This window comes from Pomacea canaliculata, linkage group LG11 (genome assembly GCF_003073045.1).
Source record: "Pomacea canaliculata isolate SZHN2017 linkage group LG11, ASM307304v1, whole genome shotgun sequence".
Lineage (NCBI taxonomy): Eukaryota > Metazoa > Mollusca > Gastropoda > Architaenioglossa > Ampullariidae > Pomacea > Pomacea canaliculata.
Genome location: NC_037600.1, coordinates 17,351,812 through 17,377,467, shown reverse-complemented (window position 1 = coordinate 17,377,467; position 25,656 = coordinate 17,351,812). Strand labels below are relative to the sequence as shown.

The 25,656-nt window shown below is 36.6% G+C and overlaps 2 protein-coding genes across 7 annotated transcripts in view; both read left to right on the top strand.

Annotated features, from left to right (window-relative positions):
* LOC112575951 (nuclear receptor subfamily 5 group A member 2-like) overlaps nt 1-14,344 on the top strand; it is a 74,197-nt gene extending 59,853 nt beyond the window's left edge. For all 5 annotated transcript variants that reach the window (XM_025258113.1, XM_025258111.1, XM_025258115.1 and 2 more), the window contains 3 exons: nt 4,455-4,559; nt 5,544-5,697; nt 7,680-14,344. In XM_025258113.1, the coding sequence (XP_025113898.1) occupies nt 4,455-4,559; nt 5,544-5,697; nt 7,680-7,927 (507 nt within the window). In that variant the 3' untranslated portion in view covers nt 7,928-14,344. The remainder of the gene's footprint in view (nt 1-4,454; nt 4,560-5,543; nt 5,698-7,679) is intronic.
* Nucleotides 14,345-18,035: 3,691 nt separating this feature from the next.
* Nucleotides 18,036-24,645, top strand: LOC112575827 (NF-kappa-B inhibitor-like protein 1). 2 transcript variants are annotated; one of them, XM_025257883.1, is made up of 6 exons: nt 18,676-19,352; nt 19,586-19,601; nt 20,257-20,369; nt 20,520-20,656; nt 22,210-22,321; nt 23,791-24,645. In XM_025257883.1, exons 1-6 carry the CDS (start codon nt 19,199-19,201, stop codon nt 24,396-24,398), a joined length of 1,140 nt encoding a protein of 379 aa, XP_025113668.1. In that variant the 5' UTR covers nt 18,676-19,198; the 3' UTR covers nt 24,399-24,645. The 2 variants fall into 2 exon arrangements, with proteins under 2 accessions (XP_025113667.1, XP_025113668.1); XM_025257882.1 differs by lacking the exons at nt 18,676-19,352; nt 19,586-19,601 and adding an exon at nt 18,036-18,259.
* The last annotated feature ends 1,011 nt before the right edge of the window (nt 24,646-25,656 follow it).

Sequence of the window (25,656 nt, the reverse complement as noted above, 5' to 3'; positions counted from 1 at the left end):
ACACAGTGCAGACTGCTAGGGCCAGTCATCTCCAATTACTACCCAGACAATAGGCAGGGTAGAGATCACTGGCACTGCTGACTAGCCTGGCAATAAAATGTCTTCCTCACCCGAGTAGTACTTGCTGTAGGGTCTGAGAGCTGAGGTGAAACAACTTCTATCTGAACATACTGTTATGGTTAGGACTAGATGTATTCTCCACAAACAAAACTAGAATATATAAAGGAGAGAAGGATGAACAGCGCAGATGACACAAACATAAAGACAACTGAATTTTCAAACTTTATTTCATTGCTTTTTTGTCTTTCTCTATATCTCTTATCTTTCTTTTCTCATAAGTGGGGATATCGATATTCGGCTTGTTGTCCGTGGTTACATGTACAGTCTATGTGTGCATTCTACCAAAGAATCGGAATCGGAATCAAATTTGTATTATTCAATGACATATCTCCAGATATCCTCTACTAGTTTATAAGTTTTCTTTTTTAAAGTGCGTTGTCCAAGTCGTCTCCGGTCGTGCTGTACACTTGCTTTGTTGTAATTTGAAGTAGAATCTCTATCAACTTGTTTATTCAAATCTAAACCAGCAAGAACCTTGCGCATGTCACAGTCCCTTGTATTTGTAATGTTAACACACTTAGGGAGATAGATCAGACACACATTGTTAAAACTTTCAACATAAAATGTGTCCCTGGACAGCGTGTAGTCCTCTGGATGTTTATAGAGGACATGGCCATGAGAAACTTGACAACAGCAGGATTAGTTAGCACTATTAGAAATGGTAAATATAGGGATTGCTTCATGGTGAGGCTTGGTTACACTTGTCGTGGATATTTTGAAAGTGTGTAATACATCCCAGGGCTTCTGCTAAGGCTAAATTCTTTGTGGTCCCAGGGACCCCTTCTCCAGATTTTTAAGGGGTCCCTGTTCTTCGGCCAAATTTGAATGAGACTCCACTGAGGAAAATTGAAGGGGTCCTCCGAACTTTTAATGCGTACTGTACGTAATTTTTTGCGTAAGCAGAAGCCTTGCATCCATCCAACAAGTACCTTAGTCTCACAGGGTTCCCATCCCAATGTTTAATACACCAGTAAACTTGACCCCTGACTGTTGCTGTCTTGTCACTGACCTGAGGGCGACACATCTTACAGAGGTTCGCTTTACCACCCTGTGCCCATTTTTTTCATCCTAACTTTTATACTTTAAACAACGTGCCACTCCTAGTTAATATTAACATCTTTATTTCTCACAAACTTATTAATTGCCACGTTACGGTCGAGAACATCTTCTTGAATGATGACATCAGAGGCATTCATACTTTCATACATCTTCCCCCACCCACTGCCTGGTGCCGCTGGGTGCACAAGTCATCTTCTTTGGTGATGTGCTGAAGATTTAGAACGTTGTGGGTCAATACTACCAGAGTAACATCATCAGTGTGATATGAATTTTTTCGACATGCTTGCCTTGCATCTGTCATCACACAGATCCTGTTTTTCAGAGGAGACTTCCGCTTGAAGTGAAGCTGCAACAGACTGGCACTTGAAGAAGTCAACAAGTGCAGATCCGTGGCAGCCATTTTCTGAAAAATGTATCATTTGCATGTCCCAAGTGGCACACTTAGCAAGTTTTTTATATTGAATGGAGATAATCCCTGATGTACCACAAGGTGCATTCTTTCACTTATAGAAATAGAATAACTCACCCCTAGCGGAGACTAGTTACAGAATACAGATGTCCATTAGGTCAACCAAAGATGATCAGCACATGTCCACCCATTTTTGAAATCTTTACTTGGTGCAAAGAGGTGCACAAGACTGAATGTGCATGAACATGATCTCCAGTGTCCTTCACCTTGTTCTCACAAGGTATTGTGCTCACAAGGTATTGTAGATGGTAAATGGGGTCTGTGTTACAGATGGGGCAGTCCGGTGGTGCAATGGTTAGCGTCTGTTACCATTACTGTGAGGGTTGGCTGCCCTGGATTCAGCTCTCGTCTTGGGCACGCTGTTCTTTCTCTGCATGGGGCATCTGTTTACAGGGCTGGCTGCCTTACCAGGGTATAGCCTTAGTTGCTGCATTGACATAAAACACCAATGCCCCCACCCCACCCCCCTGTGTTACAGGTGTGAATTGTTGCCCATTTGTAAAGGTAGGAACATTGCACCCAAACACAAGATGTATTTTATGTCAGTCGTCAGGGGAATAAACGGAAAATGTTGAATATTATCATCCCTTATGAGTAAAGAAAGATATAGAGATATAAAGATGGACAAAAGCAATAAAAATAAAATTTTAAAATTTAGTTGTCTTTATGTTTGTGTCATTTCTGCTGTTCATCTTTTTCTCTCTTATTTTTCTCTCTATTTTATGGAGAATACATTCAGTTGTCGGTCCTAACCCTGACAGCATGTTCGTTGCAAACCGTTTCACTTCAGCTTTCTAAACGCCAACACCAAGTACTCGGCTGAGAAAGACATTTTCTTGCTAGGGTTATTGCCTGTGATCTCCACCCTGCCTCAGGGCCAGGGTAGCAATTAGGGAAAACTGACTGTGTACTCCTACCTTCCCTTGCTTGGGCGAAACCATTTAAAAGAAACGCCTACAAGAAGTTCCGCTTCTAAGCTGTGCTTATCTACAAACATCTTAAAGTGCAAATAATGTATTAAAGTTTAAGCTTAAATAAACTCATTCCATTGTGAAAAAGCATTTTCATATAAATCCAAAGGAAATTATGTTTACTGAGTGGTCTTTTTGCTGGATGTAGTGTTACACAAAATGTGTAAATGTAATATCTAGTCCTGTAGGCAGTGGGTTCTATGGTCATACTCCCTGCAGAAATGAACAAACATTACTAATGATGATGTTACCTGCCATCTTGATGCAAGCCCCTGTATTGTCTGTTTTTTGGGAGGTTTTTTAAGAAATGTACATCCAAAAAATTTCAAATCAAGTTAATATTATCCTGTTTCTGTGTGAAGGGACGTAAATCCATTCAAAAATGGTGCATCTAGTTAAATGATTAGATGTCATCCATTCTTGTTTACAGTTTTGGAGTAAAAATGATTAAATATGTCATGTCCCCATGTGCAGCCCACAGTGTTACTGACAGTAAACATATAAGATATGATAGAGTATTTTAATGTGTTTTTAATTTATGATAAACCACTTTTATTATATTCCTTCAAAAATTTTGGCTGAAGAAGCATGAATCATCCCTCTTTATAAAAATTTAAAATTAGGTGACTGCAGAACACTTTTTTAAATGCAGTTCATATTTTAGTGAGGTAGAGTATAAACAGGACATGGATTACATATGTAAATGGTTGTCAACTGCATCTGCACAGTAATAATAATATTTCTACCATATTTTGCAAATATGTTGTGCACATGTTTTGTAGTAAAATGAGCCATTCTCAAGATGACTGCTGATGCATTTTAGAGGTACACAGTTACATAAGTTTTTTTGCTGTGAGAAACCAATTTCCTCTCCACCTACAGGTCTGACTGAGGCTCAGTTAAATTATATAATGTATCTCTCTCACAAACCTACAAAATCAGAGTGAAATCGGTGAAAACTTTAGGAAATATTTTACAACAGTGATGTGAAAAAAATAACCCACCTCACTAAAATATTAATAACACAAAAAAACTGTTTTACGGCCACCTTGTTTAAATTTCTATAAAGACAGATTTTCCATGCTTCATCTTTCAAGAGTTTGAAGGAATATAATATTTAGTGATTTTAGCATAAATTTGAAAAAAAAAGGAAAATACTGTCTTGCAAGTTATATGCATACCATAACTCTTTAACTGTCATGCATGCAGGGCAGGTATTGTGCCAAAAAAATTCTCTTGAGCTTCATCATCATCATTAGTAATAGTATATTACTATTTGTGCTGTCCATTAGGGGCTGGGTGCACAACCAAAACACTGATAAAATATAGCCTACAAGTATTCATTTGCCATCCACCTATCTTGCTAAAGGGGTTCGGGGTGTGCACCTAACTTCTATAATCAGCTGGTATTAGCAAGATTGTGTGTGAAATCATACTACACAGTTCTAGAGGTTTTTTCCCCAGCTAAAGGCAGCAAAACAAAGTAATTTATCCAACAATACTGTAGCAATAACAAGGCAGGGACTTAATTCACTTAATTCTTAATTCATCTGGTATTTACTTAGAGCAAACAAAATATAGAGAACAAAGTAGAAAATAATGAAAATAAGAAGAAGGCATATTGGTAGATTTACGCATGATTTATTGGAAATACATGCATAAGTAGGATTTATGGATGGGTGAGTTTGATTCTGAAATGAATTGATTTATGACTACAACTACCACCATTTTAACAATAGGAATGAAACATAAAAAGTGTATCTTTGGTGTCTAACATTCTTTTGATAAAAATGGCAGGTTATAACTGCATACATGCCTGGGTTTTCATTATATAGGTAGAGGACCAAATGAAACTTCTTCAGCATAGTTGGAGTGAGATCCTTATCCTTGATTTTGTCTATCGTCAAGTGCAAGAGTTCTGGGGCACCGAGCTTGTTCTGGTCAGTCTCAGCCTTAGTCAGTACATCTTATTATTGATAATACAAGTATTCTTCTTTTACTTTCTCAGTCTCATAGCCTTTAGCCTTCTATTTGCATTCAAATGAAAACTTTGATAATCTTCTATTGCCAGATTTTTAAAAGATTTAAAAGTGTGTCAAATACTGCATTCATTACAAAAACATAAAGAACTGCAGAAAAACTTTCAATTTCATTAGGTCTTGCTGTTTGTTCCAATTACTTTTTGTGTCTTCTGTCTTTGTCTTTTATTAGTTGTCTTTATAGTTGTTCTCCTTTGGTCCTTCATAGACATTGAGAACATGCTCCTTCATGAGTGTGATTATGCGCTACCTAAATCACACATGTATTATGTCCTCAAACAGTTTAAACTTTTAGATGGCAATGGAGAAGCAGCTATAATTATAAAGATAAGTGCTCTTTCATCTGATTTATCAAGGATAGAAAAAATATTTTGCCAATAAATCGAAATTGAAAATAATGGTGTGACATGCAGTTCTGGCATCTTTTGGGTATCTTTCTCTCAAACATAGAGCAAGAGCAGGAAAGCGCAAGTCAGTGACTTAAGTGTCAACAGCTTCTTTTCTGTTTTGTTGCTTATTTTAGTGAAGTTTTTTTTTAATGCATCAAATACAGTTCTGTCCATGCCATCTGTTTGTGTATGTATTAGGGAGATAATTATGCATCAGTGTGTAGTGCTTTTTTTCAACCCAGAGAACTTAAAAGGGCATTATTTTCTTTGGTTATATATAAAAGAAATAGTTCTCTTATCAGCTAATTTCTTAAAAGTGATAAAAAAGATTTTTGTGGTAAAAAAATTTAAAACAAATATACTAAAATTACCATAATTAATTTTATTTAAATTTCCCACGAGGTGAAAGTGAAGTCAGGTATATGAAAAAGATTTGTTATACATAATGTACGAGATGTCTTTGGCATTTTCTCAGATGTTCTTTTTGCTATAACAGCCAAACAGTCCAAGGCTGAATTTTGAAGTGCTGGATAAACTGGGCTTGACTGACGTCCGAGGTCGTTTGTGTGAGCTGATAAAGAAGAGCCGGGAATTAAAACTGGACAAAAATGAATATATGTGCCTTAAATTCCTTATCTTGCTTAATCCAGGTGAGTTTGTTAAATCCATTAAAGATCAGTATAATGGTAGATATCCAATAACAGTATTTTCATTATTCAATACTGCATTTAGCAAAACATTCAAACATACTTTTTGCAATATAAACCATTCCTATCCTCGAGTGCTGATACACGAGTTGCATTACTTCTTTCCTTTTTGGTTCCACAGCTATATTTCACTCTGTGCTGCTATTGTCACAATCATACATGAAGAATGAATAATGTTACAATAGACTACTGCTAGAGATATAATATTGTTCTAGAGCTATTTTTGACAGTCCCCCAGGGAATCACTGTGCCTGACCATTATGACAGCCCTAACAAGTTTGAAATCAACTTGAATTCCAGTAGGCTTAACAACAGTTTATTTGAGCCATAAAGAAGTAAAATAATGCCTGATGGAGAGTAGGGGGAAAGAATCACATTAAAACTGTTGGAGTTAACTCATGGGACATGAGCACTTTATAATCTTGACTTTTATCTCATTAATATGAAGTGATCATAGGTTGCATGGTGACAATAATTACACACGACCGTAGCAGTTGGTAGCATATTATGCAGAATTTTGCCTGGCATGGTTGTAAGATAAACAGAAATACTGTTGCAGCAAAAGAGTCTCAGAGTGACAACTTATAGCTACGAAATAAGAGAAGATTAAATTAAAAATTTTTAATGACCAGATTTAATGTTCTCATTAACAAGTAAAAAAAATTTTTTTAACTCCAAATAAACAAGAGAGTTTGAAATGGAAGAGAGCTTCTCGAAAGCCTGACAAGCTGTTTGCACATAGTACAGTTGTGGACCAAAACAAGTGTTTGTAGGCTGTCTCAGGAAGACAATGACAATTCTTTATTTACAAGAGGTCAAGTAAGCAAAAAAAAGCCCTTGCCCTTTACCGGGACAAAAATAAGCTACATTAATTAAAGTAATTAAGTTCTGAAAGAATAGTTAGTAGTAAACATAAGGATATCAAAGGATATTGGAAGATGAAAATGTATAAAAAGTGATTAATACAGATATTTCAAGGGTCCTGGAGTTGGTAGGTATTTTTAGAGACCTCGTTGAATGTTCCTGCAAATATTTTTGTAAATAGCATCGAAAGCAGTTCAGGGAGTTTAATTGAAGAACTGAAGAAGGATGCTTTTCCACGGCACACTCCCTGAATATTTCATACTTGATTTAAAAGGTCTATTCCAGGGACTGGAAAATTTAGTTTTGGAGAAATTCAAGAGTAATTGGAGGAAAATAGCAAAGAGAATCTCGTGGACAGTTTACCCATTAGTATTTTGTAAATAAAGATGCATTTATTGAATTTTAGTCTGGCTTTCAGAAGAAGAATTCCCAGAGAGGCGAAGTCATTAGGCTGTATTTTCAGGTTGAGCAAAACTGTTTTAATCAATCGCCTCTGAAAACTTGCTAGAGGTTTCATGGAAGCTTCACTAGCTTAGTCCCTGAGGGTGGAGGGGTAGTCAGTGATTGAATATGGGTAGTGTAGAAGAGTGTTCTTGTGTGGGGGTCTAAGAAATGCTTGATTCTGGACAGCTGGTAGACTTTCTTGGAGATACATTTTACTGGAAGAGAAGGAAGTGGAAAGAATTGTTGACTTGGCTTTGGGGACCGATTGTCTTGTACAGAGTTGAGCCCAGTCCTTTGAAAAAAAAAAATTTGCACTGTAATAGACAATAAATTATTATCTTTTGTTATTTGTGGGCATGTTAATGTGCATGTGAAGTTCTTCACAAAAGAAAAATACAAAAATCTTCTGTCTGGATCTCTTCTCTTGTTATAGTATTTACATTGGCAAAAACCCTCAGATTTGCCATACTTATCAAGGAAGCAAGCATTTGGTTAAAAATTAAGTTTGTTTTTAAAACAAAAATTACAACTTCATTAAAATTACAACAAGGTATAAATGTTTAGTGCCAGTTAATTCTCTGATAAACATTATTTATATTTTTATTATTGGTGTGCAGATGTGTCAGGACTGGAGAATAGACAGTATGTGGAGCAGAGCCAAGAAAAGGTGAATGCTGCTCTTCTGGAATACTGTCTAAGCTTTTATCCTGAGATAAAGGACAAGTTCAGCCAAATCCTGCTTCGATTGCCCGAGATACGCCTAATAAGCATTCGCATGGAGGAGTTTTTATATTTTAAACATCTTAATAATCAAGTTCCAGATCAAACACTTCTGACAGAAATGTTGCATTCAAAACGAAAATAATGTTTTTCTTAAAGAAAGGCATGTGAGCAGGAATAATATAACTTGTTCCGATGGACACAGGTGTGTGTTCATCTTACCTTATCGTCGGTGGTATGTTTTAAGATAGTGGAATAATGAAAGAATTGTATCATTAATTTCACAATTTGTGGAATTAAATATTAAAAAAGGGGAAACAGAAGAGCTTTTCAAGACTGACATAAAATTGTTTACTCTTTGTGTGTGTAAAACACACCATACTTACATTTTGTGCAAGTTGTACATTTGTCACTCATATCCCCTCCTGCCTCTCTCACCATGTGGCCTGATCATTAGAAAGTTTCATTTTTTTTTCCATTTAATAAAATTATCTGCCAAATACAAAGTTTGTGAAAATCATAAAACAGGTTTTTGTTTCTGAGAGTCTGCACTGATAACAACGTGAAAGGCTAATGAGAATTTAGCATTGATATACTGACATTTTAGTATAAAGATGCATGAAATTATGCATTGTTAGTCTGCATTAATTTTTTTTCACCTTTAAAGGTTCATGTTCCTGAAACTAATGGCTTAAAAGTTAGTCATTCAGCATCTGATTTTTTTTTTAAATCGCCAAAGACCTTGTTTCAGTCAGTTGTGTCTGGATTGGTACATAGTGATTGTGAACTTTAAAGACTTGCTGGGGACTCTGCTCAGAGTTGAGGTGCAGATGGGTGGCTAGTGAGGTTTGAATTTGTGCTTTGAGCTGTGTTATTCTGCGATATCAGTCACTAGTACCTGATGTGCATCCAAGTGTACCATGGTGCCTGCTGGACAACTTCTCATGGGCTTGGGTCCAGGTGTATGTGCTCTTTTGTATAGAAGCTGTGCAGACACTGGCCATTCACTTGCAGGGATGTCTGCTCACACATGCCTTTTTGTCCTGTGAATACAGTTTTGCAGACATGCATCCAGACTTGTTAATATAAATTATATTGTGTTACAAGTGGAATCTATACAAGCTTGAAAACTTGCTTATTTGTCAATGGATTTTTGTATTATTTGCACTACTTGATAGTGATGTAAATATTTCTTTTGTAATGGATATTGTGAATAGATTTATTTTAAAGATAAGCCATGCTCGAGCAGGACCTGTTGGTATTCTATAGCCTTGTGATGATATTTCATTCAAGGATTGCAACAGAAAGATGAATACACTTCTAAAAAATTCCCAATACCTGCTAACTACCAGTCCTTCACCAGGAATCCCCTATTCAAGATAACCTTTTCCTGCTCTGTCCTTTATGATTATTGCTGGGGGTTTAAATATAGGATGGATTCCTGCACGTGCACTTTTGCACCTAAACTTTGGTGATCTCTATGAAAATGTGATGTATATATAATCAATGTCTAGTGTCAGTGATTGTTCATTCTAGTGACTGATCTGGGTATTGTTTGTTTTCTTTATTCTCTTCCACTCTTTTTCAAAGTTGGCTAGAGCTTGGCCTAAAAGAGGGGGGGGGGGAGATTCTCTTGACTTCCTTTTTTCTTTCATTTTGTTTATATGAACCTGGTTTTTAATTAAGGCTTGTCTTGTGTTTAATTTTTTAAGAACTAGGGGTTCAAGATAAAATAATCTAATAAAATGATTCAGTGGCTTAAAATCTTATTCTAAAACAAGAGGTAGTGGAAGGCAAAACATTTTTAATGTTGCGATAATAGCCAGGCTGATGGAAAAATAAAGACATGTTCTGTGTAACAAATATGACACCATACAGTCTTTGTTTACTTTTACATTAAATCGTTATTGAAATTATTTCGTGATTTCTGTAGCAAAACAACATGCCTTTATAGCATTTGTCTTCGTTCAGCATGAATCCATATTCAAATATTTCCTATGCAGAATTCACGATTAACAATGAAATCAGAATCACAATTTTGCATCCAATGGATAAAATCTTATTTAGAGGTGAACTAATTTTGAGAATTTAAGTGAATAATTATTTAGTCGCTTAGGAAGACTATTAATACATCAGTAACTTAACTTGAAGTCGCACATCTCAAAAGATCGCACTGAACAAGCAGTTTGCATTAATACGGTAAATATGCACTATAGCATTTTTGTAAAAATGTTACAAGAAATGTCAGTTGTCAGATATTTGTTTTAAAAATGCAGATTATTATAGAAAATATTTAACACCGCACCATTATTTCATGATTTTAAGTGAATGTGTTCTGGTCACAGCAGTGATGCTAAACAATAAAACAAAATATGTTAATTTTGACAAGAAAATTTGCATAAAATGAGGTGCACGTTCCGAAAGAAGAAAATACAGGAGTCATTGCACAGTTTTAATGCTAGAATATTTGTTTTATAATCAAGAATATTGTTTATTTCTGAAATAACAGTGCTAGAATAGGAGAAAATGAAGACTATGCCATGAACAAAACCATTTTGCATCCCGCTTTTCAACACCAACCACACACCCATAGCTTCTTCCCCTTAAAGGTACTTTTTTAATAGCTAAGAGCACAGCTATGTTTCAGCCATTAAGCTTTTAAATTTGATCAGGGGGGGATTGTTTGCTGTAATCCTCTCCCAAAGCCAGAGCTTATAACATGGCTCTTTATCACATGTTAGACCTGTCATTGGACATATGGGATATTACTGTGGGTAGAAGTACCAGGTTGTAATACCACTAGTTAGTCTGGAACTGCTTATTCATCCAGGGAGAACAAGTCTTATTTCACATCTAACCTTCATCTCTGGAAGCTATTCTCCTATCTGCCACCTGGAGACATGCTGAGTTTAGGGTGGTTGAACCACTACTGGATAGCTGTGGATAGCATAGTCCTAGACGAATTAAGATTCACTATTACCAAAGTAGTGGGCAGGCCAAAAGTTTTCAGCGCCCAGTTGAATGAAGTTGTGTTAGCTATACACATCACACTACAGGAGTTATAAGTGTGACAGTTTTTTATTTCTATCTTCAATCTCTCAATGGGTTTTAAAAATCAGAAACTTTTTTGTTTTTCATAAAAATGATTCACATTTTCTTTCTTGGTTTCTTGACTCAGTAGCTTACAAAAAAGGAATTGTGTACAGAAAATATTGGAAAATGAACTCACTTATCTGCAAAGAAGAATCCAGCATGTTTACAGGCACATACATTTGCGCTCATACACCACTGGTGAGCACAATTTTTGCTCATTGAGCATAAAGATTTAGACACCATTATCAATCCAGTAGGGCAGCGGTTCTCAGCCGTTTACTTGTGACGACCCTCTTACGAACAAAGGTACGTCCACGCGCCCCCCTTAGCCAGCAATGTAAGTTAATTTCACTAATACCGGTATAAGAAACTTTTAAAAAATGACCACCTTCACTCTCAACTTGTAAGCACGTTGCGCGCCCCACCGTTTGAGAACCGCGGCTGTAAGGAAATCATATAACTCAACAAATTAAGTTATGCAGAATATGACTAAAACTTTCGTTGGTCATCACAACACATTCAGTCTTGCTGTTGTTACTGAGAGGTGTTAGTGCTATGCTGCTGAATTTTGTGCAGATTAAAGAAAACTGTTACTTTTTAGCTTGTTTTATCATTACTCCAGTGGACAGTTAAAACTTACATCTCTCTACCTCTCCACTAACAAGAAAAGATGTGTTAAACTGAATACAAGCTTTTGCCTTATCATTTGTTGATGTTTACAAAGTGTAAAAATCTCTTTATTTTAAAGACAGTGTTTTGCCTGCTGATTGTTGAGAGATCTTTAACATTTTCATCCTTGTGTTTAGGAAAAGCTTTCTCTTGATACTCACAGTTTGAAAAAATTAGAAAGTTTTTATATAGAATAGGTAGGGGAAGAAACAGTGAAAATTAACTAGTTTCACAGTTTTATTGTTGAAAAATAGTCTCTTGCATGCTGAACATATCTGTTTGCTAAAGACTACGTTTTTGTAAATGGTGAACACTGAGTTCAGAATGTCAATTTTTGGTGCTCAAGATAAATGGTGGTGTATTTTCTGTCACCTGCTGTTGAGTGCAGTTGAAGTAGACTGGCATGTGCTTCATAGGTATGAGGGTAGGTGAGGTGTGAAGGGAGTAAAATAGCTTCTCAGTAGTTTTTGGTGTTCACATCAGTGTAATAACTCACAAGCTTGTAATTCTAATTGTGCATTATTCACATCTGTATTGCAGAACCCTTGACAGGTTGATTTTATTTAGTCATTCACATTCTAAGGTAGAATGAAATTGATCTACAGAAAACAGAAATGTGCATGCAAGATGGCCTATCAGCCTTCTTGACATGCAGGTTTTTTATAGGGCTGATAATTACTAGAAAAAATAAGGTGCTACTGTGGCTTAACAGCAGTTTTGTCTAAATAAATGATGGGAAAATAAACTTTTCTGCTATTAACCCTTGAGTGTTACTTGGGCTCAGAACTTTGTATAAAAAGTGTTAACACTGAGCATTTCTCAGGCTTTGAATTTTATGTAGGAAATCCAGACCCCAGACACTTTGTTAAGTCTGAGTATCATTTTAACATACATTTCATGATCAAGTAATGTTTAGGGTTTAACGTTAAGGAGGTAAACGGGAAAAAAAAACAATGAAAATTTTTTGCATCTGTTAGTAGTATTGAGCCAGTATTATACATTGTTCTAACCACATCAATTTACTTGTAAGCAGTGCATTATTTCATTTGACATTAACGGAAGCTATATTTCTAGTTTAGACTGATCTTCTGATGTCATAGTCTTAAAATATATTACCTTATTTGGTTAACATCTTGGCTTTAGCTAAAAGTTCATCAGCATGACATAAAGCTTCTAAGAGGTTAATTTGGTACACTAAAATTGGCTTGTTTTTTTCTTTAATTACAAATGTGAGAAGATGTTAATGTGTGGTTGGATATGGATATATATGTATATTGCAGTCTTTATATTTGTATGTTGAAATTGTGTGAATGGAAGGAATTTTGCGCCTGTGGTTTCTTTCCATTATTTCAGGAACTTCAAAGATTTTTCTAAAATTATTTTTTATGACCACCTTTTACAAACCCAGACTATGAATGTTAAAAAAAAAATCACTGACCCTCCAGGTACTAGTACTAGCTGCTTTGAAAAGGATACCTAAGATGATAAATCATTTTTTGAAAAAAATGAAGACATATTTTCCACTGTGGGACAGTTTTACACTTTTTTTTAAGGTTTCTAGAAAGAAAACCCCTAAGTATCTGACCCAGAATACAGGTAATATTCTTGAAAATGATTATACTTTGCTGCTTTCACATGGCATTTTATAATCAAAATTACTGTCCTGCACTAAAAATATTCTGATTATGTTCATTACTGTTGTTTTTATATGGAGAAGGATTTTACCCTACTGTGTTACACCTGATTTAGGCATCTGTCTGCTCATTTCACAGAATGCTCACATTAAAGAATGTGGATTGCATTTATTGCTGATCAGTATAGTTTGATTTCATTGGGATCTTGTGGACATTGAATGTAGCTTTATGCTGAAATTAAGAGCTTTGAACACTTCATTAAACATTAGCTAAATATAAACTGTACAGCTTAGCTAGATTGCTATCAGGGAGGATTGTTGTGGTTCAACTGGCTGCACATGTGCATTGTTTAGTGCATCAGAATGCATCAAGGCCCAAAGAAAAAAATATATGAAAATTCATTTAATTTCAGACATACAGAGTGAAAAATTCCTTTTCTCCAATTCCTTCACTGTTAAGGATTCATTTTCCTAAACATCATAAATTTGCCAGAAAAAAAGAGTGTACTAGATTGATAAATTGTAGAATCTGGTGTTCTAATTAATTTTTTATCAAAATAATGGATTAGGTGTCAGCAGGTGTCAGGGAAGGCATTTGGCTCCACATGCATGTCATTCTCTCCCTCTTCTCTTCATTTTGAGGAAAACTCTTTAATCAGGCAGTATGTCAACCATGCCTGTGTGTGTGTGTGTGCACGCCTATTAAGTTGTTTGAATGTGACCATGTAAAACTTAACTACACATCAGCTCACATTGAAATGGATTCTTTCACAAATAACAGTTGGAGATTCGCTTATACCTTACACTGATCTTAGATTCATATCAGAAGTGTATTTCAACAAGTCTAAAGCATGTGATCTGTTCCATGCATATCAAAACTTGATATGTGTGTATGTGTGTATATATATCAATCATCATGTCTGATTGGCTTGAGTTTTGTTCACTTAAGATAGTTTGGCATTCTAGCCTTATGGATTCCATGTGAGGCTGTTGTAAAGTGTGCAGGTAGCTATGATTGACAATGTGAACAGAAATGTTTTAACTGTTAAAGCAGCTACCCCAATGGAGTCAATCTATTTCACAAAATAAAACATGCTGTGGAATTTATCAAATGATGATGTGCCTAGGAATACACTTTTATTAGAATAAAATGATTATGTCTGTTAACTACTGAATGTTGTGTTATGCATTGTAAAATATATTAAATGTGTACAGCAGTGGCCTGCCAGTCACAACAGCATGCTTTTGGAAATTTGCAAGACTGGTGCTTTTTCCAGTTTATTTATTTTTTAAGTAAATTTTACCATGGTTTTATTGCGACAGAAAAGATGGCTATGCTGTGAAAGGATATTTCAGCAGTCCTTTATATAGGTTTCTTGATTGATTTAAGAATGGTAAAGAATTCAAAAGGCCCCATAGTGGTTGTGAGGCAGTGAACTGTAAGTGGTTGTCTGTGTCTGGGACACACCATGTGGAAGGATGAGCACAGCCTTCTTTTGCCTTGTCATCCTAATCACCCCTTAGCATATATTACAGAGCTTCTCCCTACGTTCCTATGATATTGAATGGGTGCATGTAGCAAGTTTGGCATAAAAAAAGAGATGTATGGTCAACAATTTGTGCAGCAATGCTGTATGTAAATATTTACTGATTTGGTGCCCCCATGGGCCCAGCTGCTAGTGCTGGGGGTGGACACCCAACCTCCTCACTGTACCTATTTCTGTCTCACAGGTCCTTTCACCTTTATTCATCTATTCATTAAATTTCTTATCTTTCCACTGCTGGTTTTTCCTATACTTCTAATTTCACGGCGACCTTTAGGCCCCCTGCGTTTGCCACGAAGGGTGACTGTGTTAGGGGAGAATGGAATCCTGGAGGCTGAGGTCACTGATGGGTCGCACCACCTATCTGGAGAAGGGAGGCGTCGGTAGCATGGGTGCCTAGGGGCGCCAACTGCAAACGCCACTGATGACAGCCAGTGTGACTGATGCTGTAGAAGAATAATGATATATAATAAGAATGGATTTGTAAAGGATTTCCCTGTATGCATGTACTGCATTGTGGGATAGATAGCACAGAGTATAGATTCTTTTGGTGTTTAGCTTCATATTTTGACTATTAAAGCATGTGGTTTGTCATCATCCTCTAGCTGTCAGAAGATATTCATGCCTAACAGAGTTCTTTGATTAAACGATATTTTAAAACGGCAAAAAAAGAAACAGCACTGTAGAACTCTCTAGCACGCAGGGATGACAATAGGGAAGGACCGTGAAAGTGGAGGTGGGAGGCTAGGGCTGCTGTACACGGGCCCACGGCTGTAAAAGAGGCTCAGTTTCAGTCTGTGCAATGTATTGTCATTATCTATTTAGTGGAGGGGGGGGGAATATCATAGCATTACACTCAGCTTCATGACAGCAGTGTGCTATTCTCAGTCTTCTCAGACCAGGCCGAAGGGGCGGAGAATGAGTGAAATGGCGGGTGGGCGCTGAGGAGGCGTAAGCTGCGCTATGACTTTAATTCTCGTCACGCTGGAAACAGGAATGTTAAAGTTCTAATGTCTAAGACTCTAAGGCAAACAGGCCTAACAAAACAATGCATCTATGGAAAATAATTGTTACATTGCTCGAACGCTGGAAACATAACTGTTCTCATTTAACATGGCATTCGAAATGCGTGCACGTGTAAATGGATTATTTAACCAACGGAAATATCCCAAAACTTTAATACACATTCAGTTATACTGTTGGCTGTATATCAGAAGAATAATTTTGCTGAATTAGCACCTACTTCTAGGGCGGCTACGATAATACACAGCTTTATCAGTCAGCTCCACTCCTCAGTAAACTCTCTGGACTACTCAGACGACACAGGAATGCCTAGCTGACGTTAAGTCCTGGATTTTCCAAAACAGACTGCAACTGAATAATGACAAGACTGAAACTGCTACTTACTTGTCCAAAGAAATGTCTTAATGATCCTTCTCTCCATCAGTCTCTGTCTAACAACTCGATCACCTATTCCTTTCTCTACCTCTGTCAGCATCTTGCAAGTTATCCTTCATCAGCGATTGTCATTTTATCAGCATATTTCTCCTGTCTGCAGAAATGCTTCTCTTGAACTTCGTAGGATGAGTAGCATTCGTCACTATCTCACCATTGATACAACTAAAACTCTAATCTGTGCCTTTGTGCTGTCGAGGATGGACTATTGTAATTCCCTTTTAGCTGGAATTCCCAAGTATCGATCTTCTTGACAGAATTCAAAGGATCAAATTTATGCTTCTCGTGTCATTTGCAGATCCTCTAGATATGAACATACATCACCTATCATACTTTTCAGTGGGTGCCAGCTTACAAAATTTCCACTTTGACTTATACTCTACCGTTTCTGGAACTAGTCCTCGATCGGTACCTTTCCGAACTCGCTTCCATCTCTACACCCGCACGACTTCTTAATTCGCTCATCTCCTGACACCAATTAAGTCTCTGCGAATCCCACTAAGACAAAGACGTGTGGACAGAGCTCCTTCTCCTACCAATCGCCATCAGCTTGAAACGGATTACCCATCAGCCTTCGACACTGATTCTTTTACCACCATAAAACTTAAGACTCGTATTTTCAGAACTACGACAAATTAGTTCACTGGGACCCTGTCCCGACCATGAGCTTGCATAACGTCTGTCTGTAATTTAATTGTGTATGAGTATATGTTGTAGAAGTGCGCGAGTCTGATATATGTGCATGATCGTTGATGATTTAGTCTGTGTTATGTATGATTTATGTAAAGCTCTGAGCAAATTTTTGAAATTGTCATTATTATTATTATTATTATTATTATTAACTCTATAGATAACAGTCCAAAATTTGTAGAACTATTTTACAGATTTGATGGTTAAAAAAATTTATTGCTATCTGCTTAAAACTCAGACCCAGAAAATGTTCCAGTGACGTTAAGAGGTGTTAAATAGGCCGCGAGACCCAGACAAATACAGCAATTCCCTAGCTGTTGCTATAGGGGAGAATCTATCAGCATGTCGTGCAGAGAAAACTATAGTGATCCAGGCGATCGGCTACAGTTCCAGCTGCAAGAACGAGTATTGACAATTACTGGTAATAAAGTCTATGAAAGGTGCTGATATCGCAAGACTTACCCTGTTACCCATGCAATATGCTCGGCATTTTGTGTGTGTGTGTGGGGGGGGGGGGAGCAAACTCCATGCTGACAGTGTCCCCTCCGTATCCTCTGGGTTCCACGCCACTGTCAACGCGAATCGGATTCGAACGCTCAACACCAAAACACTTGAAACAGCAAACATCAGGAAGATTTTTTAAGAGCCTTTGTAAAATGCTTATAGTTATACCATTGTGCCACTTAATTTTCTTTCATTGTTGTCTACACTATAGTACCAAAGACTTAATTATATCATATCTTATCTAGTAAATGGTGGCTATACAACTACAAGAGCTATCACGCAGACAGAACACTTTATTAATACCGATGAAAACTCTTTCCACATTCTTTTCTTTCTTTGGACGAACGTTTGATGAACTTCGGCAAATTTTTGTACGTGACGGTTAATTTATAACTTTGCCAAATTTGGTCATGCCAAGCGCTCAGTCTACATCATATTATGCCTATGCTCTGGTCCTATGACCTACAGTCTTCAAAATGAGGCTATTTCCAGCCCTACTAATGTTCATTGCAAATTAGGTTACATTTAAACATATATTTTATTTCCCCATTTTATTTTTAAGGACAAAAATAAACACCAAGTCTGGGACTGACTAAACCGGATGTGGTTGGATAATGCTAATTTTAGTAACGGCTATAGGAGCCTATGTTAAGGGTTATCGTTCTTCGCTACCGTTCTCTGGTTGTGGAGGAGTAAAGCCGCTGTTAAACATGGCTGATCGCCGAAAGATTATGAGAAAGATTATTCGTTATATAAAGCACGATCGTCTTCTGAGTTTTAAAGAGCATCTGGATAAGAAACTCAATAGTACTGATCTATATAAGCTTACCTGGAAAAAAAAGACATTGCTGCATTGCGCAGCCAAATATGGCTCGGGATCTTTCATCAGGTAGAACAGCTGGAATCTTTGGGGTAGGGGGCTTCGTTCACATATAAATTTTAGACAATTATGCTGACAGTTCTTTGTTTTGTTTACCAGATTTTTTTTTTTTTTTTTGCACAGATGCGCTTTAAGGAGCCTATAGAGGCAATGCCCACCAATGTTTACAAGTCCTTAAAATGCTAGGGGTTACTATCGTTGGAGTTATTTTGGCCATCAGTTAAAATCGTTTTGTTTTTTTTTTTTTTTTGTTTTTTTAAAAATAATTTCTCCCTCCCATGTTGTGAGATTACTGACCAGTTGGATTTTAACAGTGTACAAACGTTATTTATCTTTTCTAATGAAAAAAAAATATCATCATTTATCAGTCCATCAAATTACTTCAAAATGGGTGAAGCTAAAGTTACTGACATTACCTATGAGACATGTTGCCACTGTCAGGCTGCTTATTATGAGCCACATACGATCAGCACCATCAGCCATATTCTGTCTACAGAGTCTGCTGACACTTGCTGTGTATTTATTCTATCAAAGCTTGAGCACTGTAAACCTTTGCTCTGTGTGCTCCTCATACTTCATTCACACAAACTCCTGAAAGAACAGAACTCTATTACACATTAAATGTGCAAAGCAAGGAATTGTGTTGTTCCTCTCTATCATTTTCTGCATGGGTTTTTTTTTTTTTATATACATTTTCACATTCAGCACAAGATGTCTGAGCTCTTCAATGTAGGCTCCCCTGCCTGTTGCTCTAAACTTCTTGCCTCCCCACATCCCAGCCACAATATTTTAACTCTTCAACTGACAACCACACACTAACTATTCCTATCACCAAGACAGTAACATGTGGCTTTTTAGTTACTGTGCAGCAAAAAGTGGAATTCTCTTCCGTACTTGCCACCAGCCGCTGAATCCGTAAAACTTGCACTAAAAACATATCTCTGCTGAATGTTACTACTAACAACAGTCCACTTAACGATAGTTGATGTTCCAACCCATTCGCTCACTCTTTTGACTTCTAATGACTTGTCTGCCCTTCTTGTATCCTGCTCTAGATTATCTAGCTCATCTACAGGTTACCCCATTTCTCTCTGCATCTTTGTCTTAATTAAGGTGACCAGACGTTTCGGGGGCGAAAGCGGGACATGTGCCGGTGATGGTTTCGTCACTGTCAAAGAACGCCGAAAAAAGTGATTTTTAAAGACAACTGGGACATTTGATGGACTTGCCAGAAAGCCAGAAAGCGGGACATTGGGCATCCCGCCCGATTAGCAGGCGGGACACGAGGTCAAAAGCGGGACTGTCCCGCTTTAGGCGGGACGTCTGGTCACCTTATCTTAATACTTTGTTGGTACTGTTGTGTATTGCTTATATCCTTTTTTGTCAGAAGCACTAAGAGCATACACCTTTACAAGAATGATTCTGCACTATATAAATTCCATTTATTTTTTATTGTTGTCCTTTTTTTTTAATCCATGTAAGTCAGTGTCACTAACAGATCAAATATCATTTTTTTTAGGTTATAAATATCTACTACCCTAAACATTAACCAAAAACCTTATTCTAACTCACTTCTCTGGTTTCCAGTCATGGTGTTCATCGACCATTTTAAATTATTTTACCAGTTTTATTTTCTTTGAATCTAAATGTGTATCTCAAAACTCGTCTCTTCATAGTTCATTTCTGAATTTTATTAAACATTAAAGTGTTTTAAACTTAAGAGATGGATGACCCAGAATAGACTTAATATTTCCCATTGTGTACAAATGTGTAAATCACATGAAAGAAATCTAGATTACTTAAAATTTGCAGCTGGCTGAAAACTCTGTCACTTATCAACTCAACTGTCAATCCCACCAGCACCACCCTCTCTCTGCTCCCTTTAATCATCTATTGCCCTCGTGATTGTTTATCCAGTTTCTTCCTATGTATAGTGAACATCTTTGTGATGGAAACCAATAACAATACTAAACCCACTATCATTTTAAACATTTTTTTATTGACAGTTACTTATTGGAGAGAAATATTTCAGCTTCAAAAGCAGACAAGAATGGTAACCTGCCTCTTCATGTGGCACTATGCAGAGCTCTTTCACTTCCACCAACTGAGGCAAAAGAAGGTCAGTCATGTCTGTCAGTCTATTACTATGCCTCTACTGTGAAATTTATTATTTAAAACTTAGCGAGTGAAAATGTTGAAATTACTCTTAACCTATTATCATAGACAGATTGTCAGCAAGTTAAAGACAGTCAAAGACTTAACTTTGCAGTGTATTTCAATGTGGTGGTGCCGCTTAGAGAAGCATATCCATTGGCTGTGGACATTGATGATGAAGAAGGCAGGAGCGGCCATGACATGCTGACTGCTCTGAAACAGCATATACAAAAGGGAAGCAGTGGACCCCAGGTTTTTATGAAAGTTGTTTCTTACATGAGTAGGAACTAGGTCTTTGATCATGTTTTTAAACCAGTTGACAGAGCTTGTCACAATGACCTAATGTAGCTACCAAGCACTTTTTTTTACATAGTCTGCACAGCTCAGCTTTGAACGAGTAAATTCTTTTCAAGAAGTACTATGAAATATTCATTTTAAACAATATAATACACAAACATGTTTTATTTTCTATCCTTCATTTGCATTTCTCTACATTCTGAGGGACAGAAGATACTTTAGATTATTTTTGCAGCAAGGAATTTTTTTAGTATGAAACTAAAAGAAATAGCTAGACTTTAATGTTTATTTTTAGATATCTTGTGAAATGTATAGGCTTGCACATTACCTCTTTTCTTATAGAAATACTTGCTTTTTTATAGTAATTATATTAAAATTATAAATAATGCTAAACGTATTTAAATGTTACCTTAGCTTAAACCTGTGAAGAAGAACATGCACTAAAAAAGTTATTTCACCCCACTATAAACTGTAGTGCAATAAGTGCTCAGTTCATACTAATAAGAGGTTAGTGCTTGTGCTACTAATTAGACAGGGTTCCCAGGTCCTTACAAGGTCCTTACAAGTCCTTACATATTGAATTTTCGCCGTAATGCCTTATAAGTCCTTATATTTGCCATGAGGTCCTTACAAATTCTCACACAGGTCCTTACATTTTCTCTGTGACCCTTACAAGTCCTTATATCGATAAAATATTACCACAAATTTATTTTCGGAGTCGACTTTGGCGCAAAATACCGACGATTTTTCGCCGCATGATTGGTCTACACATCTGTACAACACTAGTTGCCCTTCCGTATTCGCAAAAAACACTCTTTTTTTCAAAAGGTCTTTAGAAACTTACTCTTTCTTGAACCTTGATCTTCTAGTACTACTGTGCATAGCTCTATTTCTCTCTCTCTTCCCGTTAGAGTGTGTGTGCGAGAGAGAGACATGAACTGACTTTTGTATTGCACCAAAGAATGGCTTTCAGGTTTTGCAATTATTATTACTTAGATTTCTAGAAAACTTGGAACATTAACGGTGTATGTTATCAGTGCGCTAAGGACACTTTTTAAGTTATCTAATCTAAAGATGGCAGACAGGCATCAAAATTAACTCTTTGATTATTTATTACTAGAAATACATGTATTTGAGAACATAGAGAAGACCACAGATTTATAAATAATACATCTTTCCGACCATACAAGAGAAAAACTTAAGCATTGATGACTGTCACTTAGGTCCTTACGAATACATGAAAGGTCCTTATAAGGTCCTTACTTGGCACCATCCCTGTCCCTGGGAACCCTGATTAGAGAAAAACTGCTATGTGTGACAGTGTCATGGATAAGCCACATTTAACTCAGCAGTAAGTTAATTTGATGATAAACATATTTATTTATTTTGTGTTGGTGATGAAATAGACAATTTTCCTCTTTCTTACTGCTGTTGTGTAGCTTAAGTAACCAAAGGCATTTTTTTCCTCCTGCAATGTCTTTGGATTTAAAAAAAATTTTTTTTATCAGAAACAGCCAGAAATGTTGCAGCAGTCTTATGAGGAAGAGTGGAGAAAGAAACTTGCTCAAGAATTTGAATCAGAATCTACAGAATTTTTTGGTCGTTATGCTTGTGAGGAAGGTTAGTTCAATGATAGTCAATGCTTTCTGAACCAGATCAAAAGGCAGTGGTAAGGTACAGTTTCAATAAAGACAAGATAATACAGTGCTACAAGCTGCCATGCTCTCTCTCACTCTCATACACACACAGGGTGTCTGAAATTAAATCATCAAAAATTGTTTACTGTATATTTAGTTCAGAGCTGTAACAAATACAATAAATGCTGAAATAAAGATACTCTGAAGCAGAATATATGAACCAAACATAATCTGTGGTCCTCCTTTAACAAAATAAGTAGTCCTATTAAATTTTATGATAATAATAGTAACAGGGTTCCCAGGTCCTTGCAAGGTCCTTTTAAGTCCTTTTATATTGAATTTTCGCCGAAAGGCCTTTTAAGTCCTTTTATTTGCCATGCGGTCCTTTCAAATTCTCACACAGGTCCTTACATTTTCTCTGTGACCCTTTTAAGTCCTTTTATCGATAAAATATTACCACAAATTTATTTCCGGAGTTGACTTTGGCGCAAAATACTGACGATTTTTCGCCGCATGTTTGGTCTACACATCTGTACAACACTAGTTGCCCTTCCGTATTCGCAAAAAACACTCTTTTTTCAAAAGGCCTTTAGAAACTTACTCTTTCTTGAACTTTGATCTTCTAGTACTACTGTGCATAGCTCTATTTCTCTCTCTCTTCCCGTCAGAGTGTGTGTGCGAGAGAGAGACATGAACTGACTTTTGTATTACACCAAAGAATGGCTTTCAGGTTTTGCAATTATTATTACTTAGATTTCTAGAAAACTTGGAACATTAACGGTGTGTTATCAGCACGCTAAGGACACTTTTTAAGTTATCTAATCTAAATATGGCAGACAGGCATCAAAATTAACTCTTTGATTATTTATTACTAGAAATACATGTATTTGAGAACATAGAGAAGACCACAGATTCATAAATAATACATCTTTCTGACCACACAAGAGAAAAACTTAAGCATTGATGACTGTCACTTAGGTCCTTACGAATGCATGAAAGGTACTTTTAAGGTCCTTTTAAGGTCCTTTTTTGGCACCATCCCTGATCCCTGGGAACCCTGTAGTAAATCTTACAGCAATTCATGGTGGACACATACAAGCATGCACATGCATGCATACCTTCACATACACTTAGACACTAATGCAGGATCCAACAAATGGTGTGGATTTGCATAAATATCAAGGTAACATACACACACACATATCACCACTCTCTGCTTTATTTATAAGAAGAAAAGGAATATGCAGATTATCAATAGAGTAGGATGATACAGTGTCACTTCTGAATACAGTCCTGACTGTCGCTGAATTTAGCAGTTTTAATCTGATTATAAAACAAGCAACATGAACATTCCACCTTGTTCTAATTTTAAAAAAAACCATTCAGTTAAATGAAAATGTTATTTTGCGAATGTTGTAACACTGTAACATACAATAGTTGCAATATTTACAGGCATAACCCAAGAAACTGAACAAGAAAGCTATGATGAGTGGGCCAACCGCATGGGGAGAGAATACAGGCAACACAAAGAAAAACAAAAGAAATATTACAGTGGTGGTGTTTCTGATGGAACAAGGGACAAATGTCAACATCATGAGAAAGATAATACAAAGGCAAGTCACCACAGTAAAAGGAAGGCCGCTGATGAGGAGGCACTGAGTGAGGAAAGGAGAAAAATGCAGAAAAGATACCGCCACGAAGAAGACAAAAATAAAAGGCTTGCCCTGAAGAAAAATAATTATGAAACAAACTATCATGATGTTCTCCAAGACAAGAGTGGACAAAAACTTGGGTTCCATGATATCCCATGGCCTTGTGAGGGTAACATAGAGAATGTAGTGGAGGTGCTGTTTTGTGATCTCCCTGAAATTCTAGATCCTGGTTTAAGAAAATATTTAAGAGAACAGCAAGTTCGATGGCACCCTGATAAGTTTATGCAACGCTTCTCTGACAGACTAGCTCCTGAAAGCACAGAGCAGGTTCTAGAAAGAGTCAAAGCAATTTCTCAAGCTGTCAACAGTAGAGTAGAGACAGTTCTGTCTAAAACAAAACAATGTTAGGTACATAGTATGATAGGTGCACACAATGAGCATTTCATGGTCCTTTGTATATGTGTGTGTGTGTTTGCTATGCCATGTGTGTCTTACAAAGTGTCTAGTTTTATAGAGGTCAGGAGTATGTTCCTATGCATCAGAACAAGAGAGACTAAATGCTAATCATAACATATAAAACTTATCTATGCAATTTTTTGATCAGCAGCTTTAAATATGCAAGATATCTTGAATAAACTGTTGTGCATGAACTTGTTTTGACAGTGACTATTGGTGTATAAGGTTTGTCAGTGGCTAGTGTATAAGTTTTGGTTCTGGGTCCAAAGTATTGTTAATTTTGGTCTATTGAGCGCATCTGTATATAAGCCTAACTCACTAATTTTTTTTAAATCTCTGCTTTTTTCACAAATAAGCCCCACTGATTTATAAGCCACAAATATATATGACTTGAAAGCTACATCGTAGGCATTTCGTCTCGTTTTTGGCTTGATGAGGGCATGGGCTTCAGCAACTGATCTGAATGCTTCAGTTGGATGCGGTTTTGATTTAAAAATATGTACATGTAATATGGTAACAACATTAATAGTTAACATATTAACATAAAGATTATTAAACAATCAGAATCGGAAAAATTCATAAACAAGCCAAAGTCATGGCTTATAATCCAAAATTTAGGGTATTCACAAAGCAACACTCCCAAGCACATTGAAGAAAAAGATAGACACCAAAAGAACAAACTCTTCAACATCCCAGTAACATTTCAGGAGATGAAACTTTCAAGCTAATAAAGAATACAGCATATCAAAAAAACAAATTTGTATGAAATGCTCAAATGGCTACCAGAAAACAAAACTTGTCAGAAAACTCTACAGCCTCACGGGAATATGCAGTCATCATACCAATCCCAAACCAGACAACACACTCCCAGCTTCATACAGACTAACACATAAGTTATTTATTTGAGAGAAAATCTAGAACTATACTTTTTGTAACCAAAATAACATATGCAATCAAATTTCAAACACTTTTTCATCAAAAATCATCTCCCCAGGTATACCCCACAAAGGCTTTTTAAAGGTACACAGTGAGCACTCATGGAAAAGTCACCGACTAAGCTGGCTACATTGACATCACCAGGAAAAATTTATAGAAGAAATTTTTTTTTAAACCCAAACACACATTTCCCACTTTTGTTTTGGAAACAAAACAAAGAAGGCACTTTGTCTCTTTATTCAATATTTTCACTACCTTAGAGGCTTAAACTGTT

Excerpts from the sequence above, each read along its gene's own strand:
- LOC112575827 (XM_025257882.1), top strand. The coding sequence starts at position 18,081 with ATGGCTGATCGCCGAAAGATTATGAGAAAGATTATTCGTTATATAAAG. Across the intron at positions 20,657-22,209 it reads AGGGAAGCAGTGGACCCCAG|AAACAGCCAGAAATGTTGCA; the intron begins GTTTTTATGAAA and ends TTTTTTTATCAG. Across the intron at positions 22,322-23,790 it reads TCGTTATGCTTGTGAGGAAG|GCATAACCCAAGAAACTGAA; the intron begins GTTAGTTCAATG and ends CAATATTTACAG.